We start from the raw sequence: 14,533 nt of genomic DNA on the forward strand, positions 1-14,533 counted from the left end.
TTAGGGTTATATCTTCAAATGGATACTGAAGTGTCTGGGTTGTAATTGAGGAATTTGGTGCAAAAAAAAACCTCTTTCAAGTCTAGTGTGGTGTAAATGGTATTAGAAATGTCTTGAATTGTAGGTTTAATATGCCAAATACTTCCAGATTTGAATGAAAAATGCAAGGCTTTGAGGTAAAACTGTAATAGAAGAGTACGTGAAGGTGTAAACTTTGAATACTAAGCATTTTCCTACACTGATCAAAGCTTTTCCAAATGTAAAACTTGTATTCACACTCACTATCCACACATATTCTTTCAGTCTAATCTCTAAATCTCACTTATCAGTTCAGCTCAAATACGCCTGTTAAATAAATCCGCCGCTTCAGAAATTTTCGGCTTCACAAACCCACGAGACATGACAACAAATCCCCAAATAGTTTGAAAAAAATGGTAAATCATTGATATTTTAAGACAAATTTGGCAGACAAACGCTGCTCTGCGTGATAAAACGGAAAACTGTTGTTATTAAAACCTGCATACCGAACCTAAAATGTTAATCTCATTAAAATAGACGAGTCAACGGCGCCGATCCGAGTCAAGTTTAGAATGAGACATTAGCTGTTTGTGCATCAAGGTTAGAGAGACGCTTGTAAGAGAAATTGATTTCACACTTCTCACTCACAGGTTTGTAAGTCCTATGGCATTCAGAGCTGTGAAAAGCTATTAAAGCATGATGTTCTTTTGATTTTATACACAGCGTCCTGATGCAGATAAAACAGCCGAATCTGTGAGACTGAGGTATAATATATAAGAACATGATGTTTTCTTCAAAGTAGGACAGAAAACATGTCTAATGTGATTCGTTAAGAAGGTGAAATGAGAGGCTAATTGGCCCTTGCAAAGGATGTTATGCAAAAATGTGTAATTGAGATTTGTAGCTTATTTATCTGTAATGATCAGAAATTACATTAAAAAAAACAACATACAAGTAAGACTCAACAACTCTGAGAAAAGTGTATCTTTAGTTCCAGTGTACAAACATATCATAGTTATAAGAAGCATGCCAGTAAAGTTGAGAGAGTACATATATAGGAACATTTCAGTCTTTTAAAAAAAAACTTGGATACTCTCAACTTGGGTTGGATTGACAGGTCCTTTAACAGGAAGAAAATCTAAATTATGAATGTTTTCTTTCACTTGAGTTTCATCTCAGCTCCATCACAGATCTTTATAAGCACCAGTTAAACAGGTATATAAATTCTATTACTCCTCTAACAGAGCGTGGAAACATATTTAAGACACTTATAATTGAGTGGAATAGAAGTGTGCAGAAGTATGGTGTACTTGTAGGCATGTGAGCGAGTACAGATATGTGTGTGTATATACAAAACACCTGTGTATGTGGGAGTGTATATATGGATAAACATGTATATATATTACTTCTGGAGGTGACGATGGATGACAGGAAGTTAATGTTGGGACCCACAATTACTATCCTTTTTGTGTGCATGTACTGTACAATCAGTATATTTTAAAACTGTAAAAGTATCCAACACACTTCAACGCTTGGACATTGTCCTTTAAAAAATCAATTACAGGGCTGATTAACCCTCTAAGAGGCCCTGGGGGGAAATGAGCTATGTGCATTGAGTATAAGTAATATATAAAGACGTATAAGAAGTTAGTCGTAGTAACTTGTTTGAGCACTATTTTAACCCTTACATGTTTGGGTCAATTTTGACCCATTTGACATTTGACAGCTGTGAAAACATCCCGAATATCTTTTATTCTGAAGTTTGATGACTTTTCTTAAAGTGGCCCAAAATACACAGGAATATTTTAGAATGTTAAACTTTTGTATAGGTGCTACACATTTTTGTTCATTGAGGCTATTCTGGGTCAAATTTGACCAATATCTATTGACATGTGTTTTAGTGAAATGAATAGTTTTAATAAGATAGTAGTTATGAGCATTTCTTTTTATGATGTAGTAGTGAAGACTGATGGCTCTAATGGTTATACAATAAACTCCACACTTCCATAAAGTTCTTGTCATTTTCACTTTCAATAAAATACATTTAAATAATTATTGCAATGTTATATTTTCACGTTTTAGGTAAAATAGGACATGATATTGTGTGATAGTAGCACAGTAAAATGAGTGTGAGTGAGGTGTAAAACCTAAAAGATACACTCTGATCAATAAATGTGTGATTAAACCTTTATTAATGTTTCAGAGAGCAGACAGTCAGATTGGCTATCGATGCTTTCTATAGATTTGTGGTTCACAATTTGCTATAGACACTTTTTATGAGGGGATTCTTAGACCAGGACATACTGCAAGGATGTATAAGGGTGAATATGAACAGTATGTAAGGGTTAATTAGAAATATGTGTGATATTGAAACACCAGGCAGTGAACCTGGAGTCTTTGGAGAGGTTGCCTGATTTGTCCACTTAATCTAGCTTTGTCAATTCTAATCAGTTAAAAGTAATGAAACATTTTTCATAATTATTTCAAACTCTCATATCTGTAATTTACACAGTCCAACTCATGACAGATCGGGCCTTTAAGCACTTATAAATACCACAGTTTGTTTTCCATAATTCAGATTAAGCATATGACTCGATAAATAATGACTCAGAGATTTTGCAACATGAATGATTTATTGCATGTTTAAATGCTCAAATGGCTTTTTCTCCTTAACCAAAAAAAAAAAAAAAGAAAAAGCTGAGTCTGGCTCCGGCGTCTACAGCGGCCCACATGTTTGAATGGATTAATAGGAAATAAAAATGCAGCAGAGATTTAATTAGCGCTCTTGTTTCCTCAGTGAGGCAACCGTTTGGAAGGGATTTGATCTGCTCGAGCTATTTCTGTGCACAAAGGAGAGACAACAAAAACAAGAGCTGATGAAAAGTGTGTTATTGACAAAAAAATTCTCGAAGGCACACAAAGAGATACGTGATATTAGCCTCAACTCCTGTACTCCACACTAGTACACGTCCCATAATCTTGGCCAGATCCATCATATTTCTGTTTCAACCTACTTCCCGTCTTCAATTTCAGCCGAGGGGTCGCAGGGTGATGGATGTCTCCTCCGCATTCTCCTGTCCTCCTTCCCCTTGGGTTTGCTCTTTACTCTCTCTCCTCTCCATTCTTCTCTTTCCCCCCCACCCCCTGTCTTTATCACTCTTTCTCTCCTCTCTTTCTCCTCAGTAACTGGTAAAAATAGAGCTTCATAAATCATGCATCTTCTCTCACAGCGGCACATAAGAATGAGAGAAAAAGAAATAAATAGGGGGAGGATGAAAGAGAGAGACAGAAAGAGACAGAAGGATGTTGAGGATGAGGTATACAGACAGAGGTGGATGACATCATACCCCAGGAGATTGGTGAGAAGTTCACAGGGGAATAGATTGGAGCTGCGGGGCTCTTGACTGCCCTCTCTGTCTCTCTGAACATTGCTTGATTCACGCTGGAGTTGCACCGGATGGAGGAAATGAATGTTAACATGCTGGGTAACCGGCTGGCAGACTATGAGTGGTCATCACACCAGCAGAGTACATGTTTCAAGTCCACGGAGAAGGAAAGAGACGTCTCTCTCACACCTCGAGGACTCTGTTACTCAGATAGGGTCGATCTGTCTGTCACCCCCAGTATCAGGGGTCTGAACTCTCGCTGGAGGGGAGGTTAAGTGAGAGACATCGTCTGCAGCTGCACCATTTACAATCAGATGAAACTACCAAACAAACCACAGAATGTAGTCGATCCATCATGTCGCTGTGCCAAATATTGAAGTATCTCTCAAGGATTTCGTATATCAGCCACATGCACACACCTCAAAGTCACACTAAGAGTTACAGGAGAGGTTCACCATTTTTCAAATCTATCTTTAAACATTCAGGTGCTCAAATGAACATTGAAACAGGTTTTTCTTGCTGTGTCATTCCTCCTGTTCATGCTGGCCATAATCCACTTTCAATGCAAGTGACGGAAGACAAAATCCACAGTCCTCCTTCAGTTCGAAAATGTATTTAAAAGTTTATCTGAAGCTAACACAAAGAGGGAATTTTAAACTAAAATGATAGTGACTTTGGAAGATATCCACTTTATTTGACTAACTCAAACTGCTGAAACTTTTAAATACACTTTTGCATAAAAGAGTATTTTGTCCCTCATCACAAATTCTAAGCACATTTGGAAAGGATTTTTTTTTATGGCTAGTATGAACAGGAGGACTGATTACAGCGTGCAAAAGTTCTTTCAATGTTCATTTGGGCTCTTGATTGTTGTTTAAAGACAGCATTAAAACATATTGAGTTTAGTTTTTAGCCCACACACATTTTAGATTAGATTTAACAAAACATATATTACAATGCACCATTGTTTTCACTCAGTGCCATAATAAATTCAATTTAGATTATAGAAAATTAGTAGAAACTTCAATAAAATGATAAAATATTTATAATTTTGCCACGCAACATTTAAATCAGTGATGCTCTAAAAGTATTAATAATGGTGTTTTTTGTGTATTATTTGTCTTCTGGACTTAGTTTAGGCATTTATTTGTCATAAAAATATGAAAATTTAGATATTATTTAATATTTCTGTCCTTAATAAAGATGCCTGTATACCAAAACTGGACTTCAGTTCAACCCAGGTCAGGAAAAGGGTTATGAGAGAAGGTCAGCTGATGCTTGTTGACCCACTGCGACAGACAACCAAGGTTTAAACCATGTCATGGTGTCGGTGTCAGTGTCAGCGGGTTATGAGATGAATACGTACAAGAAAAAATTGGGAGTTTGGGGAGCAATTTTAACAATTTTCACTGGTAATAATTTTTCTACAAACAAAAACTGACATCTGAATAATTCAAAATATATAAATATAAATATAAAAGCTCTAATCGCATGAGGATTCTACAGCCAGTGGCCTTCATTCATTCTTATCTTAAAGTCTAAAACAGAACTGATCAAACTGATTATAAAAACATCATCTGCAGAGAACCAGTTGCAGCAGGAAACATCAAATTGTGGATGACCGGGCAAAATCAAGTAAAAATGATATTGAAACATCTAATCCTTTATTTATCATGAAGATCATTTAAAAAACTTTAAACAAGATATGATAAATGTGAACTCAATCACTGAACTCACCACCATAATGTCCCTGCTTGCTTCTGCTTTCCATTAAAAAGAAAAGCATGACTGGCAAAAAAATATATACTTGATGAAATATTTAAGTTCATCTCAACATATTTTAATTCATCATTACATACCTAATTTGTATTTAATGGTCATTAAAAAAACATGCAAAACTATCACAATGGTCCTTTAATCCCCAAGTCCATTCAACCAAATCCTAAACTGTTATTTGAAATGAAACAATCAGGTGTTGTCTAATTTTGGTTGATCTCCCATGACTACTCAGTGAGACAAAATTAGCCGTTAGGGAAACAATGCCTCTGTCCCTTCAATGACACCACCGAGCAAGTGTCTCTGCAAGATTACATTCACACACACACAGACACACACTCGACCTTGTCACGGAGCCGAACAATACACTGACATAGCAGCTTTAATCCCATATGCTGGAACCAGACTCTGAGCCATAAACACAGTGTAAAGTCAACTGTGGTGACTGGAGCTGCAGTCTTAAATAAACCCACACAGACTTATTTAATTTTGGATAAGGATCTCTCTCTCACACACACAGAGGGAGAGAGAGGGAGAGATAGGCAGAGTGATTTCCCCCAAGTCAGCGTTTCATGGATGCAGCCACGCCCTCAGGCTGCAGAGTAAGTGAGGTCAACCTGTGTGTTAATAAATGATGGCTTCTGAGTGGAAACCTGGTCACCGCGGGGATTCAGGGTGTGAGAGTCAAAAGTTCAACAGATATACAGGAGGAAAAGCACATCCCTCTCTGTAACTCTGCAAGAAAAAGGCCTCTATATTTCATGAGCACTTCTCCCTGACTTCACATATGGGCTAAGAACAAACCTGACGGTTTTATCGCAGTGGAAACCACGCATAACGGGTCACCGCTACTGAGGAGAGAGAGAGAGAGTTGTAGCAGGGAGACATGCTGGGAGCATCCGTCTGACTGCTTGGATAATGCATGCTCTTTTTCCTTCTCCCCTACTTTCATTCATACTATTTCTTGTTCTTGATTCAGCCCTGACAAATGTGCATTCTTTGTCATAAGCTGGCCTCTATACTTGTGCTGTGAATGTGTGAATTTGTTAAGGTGAAGAAACATGGCCTGCAATAAAAACATATCCTTCCTCACTCATGTGTGTTCTAGCGCAAATCTGATTTCTAAAAATGCCTAAGACTTCTTGAAAAAAGTGAAAATGACTGCTACAGCATCCAGTACCTAAGATTGTGTATCCACTGTTAATGACAGCGGGATGAATACATCAGTCACTGCTGACTGGTTAAAACAGAACTGAAGAAAACTCCCCTTCCTGCCAACAACAAATCAGGTGACATGCACACAGTGTCTGCGTGGATTAATCAAGTGAAACTAAATGGTAATTCAGTCTGATTATAGAGCTTCTTGTAAGTTTCACCTTTCTGGCTAAATTCACTGATCCATGAACGACAAAGCTGCCAGTCTAACTGACAAGGGATGTGATGTCGTTGGGTCTAACGTGAAAACAGTCTGGGAGTGCAATGCTGAGGTTTTTTACTCAAGTGGTGTAATTTTATACCAAACAAGGTGATGGCACACTGCTAGAGCAATGACTTCTCCACTTCAAATACAATACATCGCTATTTCTGTTGGGTGAGTGCAAAATTGCAGGTCAAACTTGAACAAAGATTGAAAAGAATTGCAGGTCAGATGATGGCTGCTGGCATTCGCAGACATTTGTGCAACCTTGATTATATCTCAACTCTACAGTTTACCTCACAACTGTTGAGACATAGAATAGAATGATTACCTCCCTGATAAAAATCCTGTTGCATAGCATTAAAAGCTGCTATGCTGTGTTTTGACATCTGATTTCAAACTCGCCCAAACTCTCAACACAACACAACCACATCAATTCAGCCTCACTGTGCTGTTTCTGGTCTGGCACCTGGTTAACAACTGTTTATGTGTGTCTGTGTATTAGACTCACCAGGGTGCTGAGGCGAGTTCGGGCATTCACAGCGTGCTTGAGGGCGAGTTTGATCATTGAGGGCAGTCTGAGAACAACAGCCTCCATGTCCTGCTCCCCCCTCATGGCGCCAGCCAACTTCCCCAATCCATCTACATAGGTCCTCCAGTGAGGCTGCACCTCGGCCGCTCCCCCCAGGCAGCCTTGCATCACTGCTTGGCAGAAGCCTCTGCAGGCTGGCGGCCCCAGCATGCCCTGGCAGTGCGGGCAGTACCAAAGCCTCAGCAGGGCACGGCTACAGTCCCGGCCGGGCCGCAGGTGGTCTGTGGTGTTGACAACCTCGATGCCCAGGTTCAACGCCTGCAGGAAGACTCGTGTGGCCAGGAGAGAGCGGGACAGACGGGTCATCATGTGTTTGGGATAAGGGCCAAATGCTTCTGAGTCCTTCCAGGCTCCTCTGACACACTCCTCTGACACGGAAGACCCACTGCCCCCCAGCAGACGGCGGTATATCAGGGGGAAAAGGCGGCCGTAGAGCACCGCCACCATGTGGTCCACTGTGGAGTCTGAGCCCAGGATGTAGAGCGACATATCAAGGAAGAGCTGCCCCACTGAGCTCTGGGCTACAGGTCCAAGGCCTGGGAACTCAGCCTTCAGCATGGCCAGGGTGGAGTTACGTCCATGACGCAGCACCAGGTCAAAAGCTTCTGCAAGAAAGCAAGAAAACAACAGAAGAAGTGTGAAAATGAGGTGGAAGTTAGGCTACCTCTTGAAAGTCTTTGCGTTCAGCAGGTGATGATATGCCTGGATAATCACAACAACAACAACACCAAGCTGTCAAAAAGCAGGCAGCAGTTTATCTCCGAAAACATGAAACGCACAAATAGATGCAATCCCCCCACCACCCAAACACCCATCCATTCTTAATGATCGCAGTCAGAGAAAACTTCCCACGCACAGCCTTCCTTCCCCTTTCCCCCAGGTTCTCTCGATCTGTTGTTTTCTCTAATGGGACTGCTCACACATGCACAAAACACACACACACACACACACACACACACACACACACACACACACACACACACTCATAGAGAACACCACAGTAATAGATGATGACTTCAAATATAAAGAGAGCAAAACTGCTGCAGCAGATGAAAAGCAAGATTTGGGGTTTAACCTTTCAGTACAACAAAAAGGCGGAATAAAAAACTCACAGAATCTTAATAAAAGCCGATTTTAAAAAGATCGTATTAATCTCAACAAATTGGTTGAAGCGTAGCCACAAGGATGTCTGCGGGGAGGAAAGCATGCAGAGCACACAGGAGGGAGGGCCGCGTGGTCGATAGGAGGGAAAAATAATCAGTGGCGTTTCAAGGCACAAAGTGAAGTCTTATCAAGAAGGTGGCACAAGAAGCGAGAGCTCTATCATCGACCCAGTGGCAAAAAGAGTGAGGACCCAACAACAGAGCGGATTTAAAGCTCCATTACTGAACTTAGCAGGGGAGCTGAGAGTCAGTGAAATTAAGCTTTGGACAGGAGAATAGCGAGGGATGCTGAAATCCCATTTATACCAGGGCTGAGAAGCACAACTGCTTTGTTAGGGCAGGGCGCGAGACTATAGGGGGGTGGAGGGGGTTTGCTAGTTTAGGGGACATTAGAGGAAGTTATTGGTTTCAGCGTTACAACAGCTCGTCATTTCATCTTGGTTATTTGATTTTTCTTGCTTGGATAGTTTAATTTCTTTCTCTTCATGCTACTCTGAGGTCAAATGAAGCTCGGCAGCCGCGCAGAGCTCTGGGTCCTTGGAGAGCACTGAGGGAGACATTGTGACAGCTCTATCTCTCCTGTGTGTGCGAGCATAAAAACCTGTTTTGCTTTTTTACATTTTCAAGGCGCATAAAGGTCTGTATGAGAATATGATGTTATCTGAATAGAGGAAATGAGCGTCACTCCCTTGGCTTGATAACTGCTGCTGTGTCTTTAATCTGTGCAACTCTTGAAAGAAGAAACAACACCGTCTTTCTCTTATGGATGAGGGGTTAAATCGATTGAAGAAACAAAAGCTTTTTTCATTTCATTTCGATTCGACTGGATTCAGCTAGTTTTCAGTCCACATATGTATGAGCCTTTAAATCCTGAGGATAAACTGACTATAGAGTGTTCTGAATCCTCTTGTCACTGACTGTATCATCAGTAGCTTTTTGCAATGAAACTCATTCAACTGGTGACGGCAGCAGCGATGTCAGCTGTGACAAGCAGTACTTCACGTCTTGGTTAGAAGTTTATTGAAAGACTGAAGAAGCAAAATCAAATATAATGTGTAAACTCCTGTGACGAAAGATGGTTTCTTTCTGACCATCATTTTCTAACATACAAAGGAAAGAAGAACAGTAAAAGGATGTAAAGGATAGTTTTAGGCCTGTCTGAGTGTGTCACACAAACACAGGTCAAACACGGTGCTAGTTAGCTATAGCTAGTTAGCTATTAACATTGCTTTTATTGGCCTAGTTTGTACTACACAACTGACCGATTCATGATGCTTGTGCTACGGTTACGCAACGTTTTAGCATGTCATCAACATATTAGCTTAATGGCTTTCTAACAAAAGTAAAACAAGAAGTAAACATGCTGTATATCACCCGTTCTGCTAATGGTCTCATCTATCAGTCATGTCAACAGTTCAGACTGAATGCTAAGCTAATTTTAAAAAGACAGAAGCGGACATAGGCGGACACAAATTCACTTTGAGCTGCATAAATTGGGATGGAGATGATTCGGCACAAATATGAAAATGAATTTGTGCTGATATAAAAGGGTTGTGACCTTCATTTTCTAACATACAGAGGAAAGAAGAACAGTAGAAGGATGTAGACAGTTTTAGGCCTGTCACAAACACAGGTCACAGGTGCTAGTTAGCTAGAGCTAGTATGTAGTACTACAGTCAGTGCGTTTGCTGTTTGCGTTAAATAAATAAATTAAAACAGACTGCGTGGCACAAATGGTCCAATAACACAAACCTGATACTGAACACACCTTAAAGAGTAAAACTAAATTCACTTAATATCTGTTCAAACAGTCTTGAACAGTCACTAGTATATTTCACCTTTTTCTGGTTCAAATCTAACAATACTGTGCTGTAGATAATACAAAAGTGATCATTTTATGTAGTTTTCTTGTACTGCACACCTCAAAACTATAGTTGATGTCCCTTACAAAAGAGACAGTGTGTGCAGAGGCTGTGTGTTCATGTTTGATTTGTATTTTTCTACATGTGTAGGATGTGTGAAAGCAGAAATAGAGTACAGACTCAAGAGGATGTTGGGAAATAAAGATAAATTCAATACACTATTATCCTGTAATAACCACAGAGCAGCCAACAGATAAACAGAAGTGCACCTTTGTTGTAGGTCTGAATGTATGTGTGTGTGTGTATGTGTGTGTGTGTGTGAATATGAAGCGAAGTGGGAAACGTCATGTGTGCTCAGTGAAACAGCTCCTCGGTGAATAAAGGTTAAGAAAAACATTAGAGGAAGTTTGGGTGAGTGTGAGAGGACGCTCGGGAGCAGCACACACATCTGTTTAGATTTGCAGACTGCGGCTGTCCTGCTGCGTCTGCGAAACACTTCCCCCTGTGATCAATGAGCAGACAGATGTGCAGATTGCCAGTTGAGACAAGGAGACAGACTGGGAGGAGGGAGGACACACCCACCCACACACACACACACACACACACACACACACACACAAAGAGACAGAAAATCACATAGAAATACTAATCTATTCTTATAATATACAGGTAAAAGCTTATTATATTTGTTTACTGATGGAAAATTGAAGGCAGTGACAAAATGTACACCCACCTCAAAGCTATTTGCTTCTCTTTCTTGGTTTCTATGAAAGCCTCTTACATAAACCCTGTAATTCAGCTGCTACCTGTAGTATCTCTTACACCACAAAGAGGAGAGCCACTTTGTAATGGTAAAGAGAAAGACTAGAGGGCTCTTCATAAATGCGATTCAATGGCTCTAAGTAGCTGGGGTCATAGTAAGAACCACTGCAAGCCCATTTCCTGCGCATGCTGCTCGCTCTCTTTCATCAGTGAAAGCCTGTTGGGGATCAGGTATCCTCTAATGGAGGAGAGAGGGGCTGTATGTCAGAGACCTGTGACATTCTGGATACAACTGTAGGAGGTCAAGAGCACACATTACCAGAGCAGGAGCCCACAGAAACGTATTGGGTCACGCTTTAAAATTAGCAATAGCATTTATTTTTTGTCAGATGGAGGCAGAGGCTGGCTGCTGGAAAACTGCTTCTCCTCTGAGACGTAGGCTTTTTAGAGACAGATTGGAAGTACAATACGGAGGGAAATGTCTCTGCCTGTCCTCTTTTACCTCTGTTTCACCAGCTAGCTAATGTTCACTCCAAGGATTTGGGCCCTCTCAGCTTCCTTTTGTGTGTTAAAACATCGATATTAGTCTAATATTCAACAGGCACTCGTACTGTCAGCAGCGTTATATTACAATGTTTTATTATAGTGGAGGCAGATCTGCTTTCTGAGCCTATCGTGTCATTAATCAAAGGCAGCAATTAAATTGAGATCAGGTGCTGCAGATTTCAGGTTATCTAAAGTGTAAAAGAAATATAATAAATCTGTGTCACAGACAGGTCACTTATTTTTGACACCCAAAAGCTCTAAGTGACCGCACCACTGATATAAAACAGGCTTTCTCATAATCTATGAATGGCCTGTCAAATGAACATATTTAATGTGGGTGAAGCCATCAGTCTAGGTGTTACATAATTCAACTTTGCGGCTTGTAACAGACCAGACTGACTGACCGCTGACTGTTGCTGACACACTGAGAAGGCAGACATGTGCTGTGCTGCTTCATCAATCAGCGGGCCATACAACCCATTATCCCCAGGAGAGGAAAACATCAATAAATTACCAAGCCAATGAGACTAATCCATTTGGCTGATAGAGTGTCACCTCTAGCCGCCACGGAGACGGATGGAGAGGCCACCGCCACCTGGTCCCGGTGACAAAACAGTACCTGTCCAGGACGCAGAGAGAGAGAGAGGACTCGCAAGAGAGCAGGAGAGTCATTCACAAAGCCACATGCCAGCACACTGTGTGTCAGGTGGAAACACTGTATCTCCATAATGACAGCTTGGCTAGAAAAAATAGAAAACTGCAATATTTTTAGCTTGTTTATCATACAGCAAGGACTCTTCTACAATAGATTTCTAAACATTCATCATGTATATCACCAAAAGTGTAGTTATAAGGTTATAACCTGAATGTATTGAGCACAGACAAACACACACATACACACATATACACACAGAGAGACCTCCCAGCAGCCTTTGCATACACTTATGATTTTATGAGTGTATACAACAAAAGCAGCATCTGTTCATTGACTGTAAACAATATGTTGTTTTTCCAGACACATTTCACTCAGCTCCCCCCTACAGCAACCTGTCCCAGGTAACCTGAGAGCTGCTCCACCTGATGAGCTACTCTTGAGTGTGGGTGCCCAGGGCTTACGGGACGGGGGGGCAGCAAGGCAGGGCGGGGTGGGCTGATTCCAGGAACAAAGCAGACAGGATGCTGGTAAGGCCCAGATAGCATCACCATCAGACCATGAGGGCCAATGGACAGCGGGGCAGAAATGAGACGTGTATTAGGTTACTCCATCTGTTAGAGAGCACCTCGTTATACACACACACAAACACATACACGCACACACACGCGTGCACAATGCAATCACACAGTGCACAGCAGTAGCCAGGTGGTGAAAGTGTGGGCGAACATTTGGCAGACCATAGAGGGAGGGCAAGGTGGAAGTCAGGTGTAAGGACTAGAGCTATAAACACACACACACACATACACACACACACACAGAGAGGCATAATTTCCTTTTCATTCATTTTTCTGCCTCTCCATGAGCTTCTGGAAAATGTTTTCTCACAGCCAGACCAAACAAGAAACAATGAAAATTCATCCTGGGTCCTTATTACCTGACGTCTGCTCCACACAAACTGAATTAACTGAAGAGGTTTTATCAATCTCACACAGTCCAGCCTGACATTCTTGACACACTTGTCTGTATTTTAGGTTGAAGTTCAGGTCCGTTAGTCCATCATTTTTAAATGGTAATATTGTACTCATCAAACTCAGTTCCTTCATCTGTGAAATAGGTGAGCTAAAAACTCATCATAAAAAAGTAGAATGATTATGCTGGCAAAACCTTTTTTTCTCCACCTGCTCTTAAGTTATAAACACAGGAGAGAAAACAATTTAGATCAGACTTTAAAAAATGGATCACCAGCATTTTTTCTCACTTGCCTCCCAGGGAGCCTGCAGAAAGCTGAGTCAAACTGGATAAAAAAAATAAAACTTTTACTTTGTGAGTGCAATGTGTTTGAAATGATGTGGAGAAATGCTCACAATCTAAATAATCAAAAGAACATCCAATCTTGGGGAGTAAAGGAATACATGGAACAGCGTTATGTGATCAGGATACAAAAAAGGTAACAGTTAAATGTTAAAGTTACTGAAATAATATTGTGATCAGATTACAGATACATATTGTGAAAATTGGGATTATTTGTAGGATTGCAAATTTAATATACGGAACAATATATTACCATACACCGTAAAAGCCCCAAATGTAAGCAGAGCAGGAATGAGAGGGCATAATAACTCACTGATCTACGATGGTGTGAGTAGTGGATGATACCACATGGTGCACGCAGGTGTGCACAGCAGGCACACGTACACACACTTCACACACAGTAAACTTATGTTGGGAGAGTAGGGACAGCCGTTACACACTGTGGCAGTCCCAAACACTCATACAAATCATTTAAAAGAGAGCTTGAGTATATGACAGTTTGCAGTGCACATACCGATATGACTGTGTGTGTGTGTGTGTGTGTGTGTGTGTGTGTGTAACGTGCCCAGAGCTGTCAGTGTGTGTCACTAATCATCCACCATGTTCAATACTGAAGGAGTCAGAGAAAACTCAGACGTATCACATGGATAGAAATGGATAAAAGACCACGGTGAAGCAGGAGCACGTATGTCTGCCATTCCTCTGTGAGAAGAGCTTCGGAGGAGGACAAAGCTCTCGTACAGTGGACAGCAATACCCGGCGGGGGGTCTTCCCCTGCTGTGACATACAGTATGCCTGTGTGATAGCTTCACACAGCCAAGTGCAGAGGCTTTCCCTGAGTATGTTCTCTGTGACACACATTATGTGTTGTGCACTTTCATTGCAGGCCTATAGGAGAGCAAAAAAAGCAAGTTTTTCTTTAAAAATACACTGAGCAGAGGAAAAAAACTTGGTTTCCCAATTTTCTTTTCTGAAGGTCATTGTGTTTTGTCTTATAGAATACAATTAAATAAAACTGGTCTTTTTGATATTTCTTTTCTCATCT

The 14,533-nt window shown here is 40.9% G+C and overlaps 1 protein-coding gene across 1 annotated transcript in view; it reads right to left on the reverse strand.

Annotated features, from left to right (window-relative positions):
- The window catches only part of gpc3 (glypican 3), a 107,108-nt gene that overhangs the window by 40,417 nt on the left and 52,158 nt on the right, over window positions 1-14,533 (reverse strand). Inside the window, exon 3 of the mRNA XM_053324365.1 lies at window positions 7,109-7,794. Coding sequence (XP_053180340.1) covers window positions 7,109-7,794 — 686 coding nt within the window. The remainder of the gene's footprint in view (window positions 1-7,108; window positions 7,795-14,533) is intronic.

The sequence above is a fragment of the Scomber japonicus genome, chromosome 8 (assembly GCF_027409825.1).
Source record: "Scomber japonicus isolate fScoJap1 chromosome 8, fScoJap1.pri, whole genome shotgun sequence".
Classification (NCBI taxonomy): domain Eukaryota; kingdom Metazoa; phylum Chordata; class Actinopteri; order Scombriformes; family Scombridae; genus Scomber; species Scomber japonicus.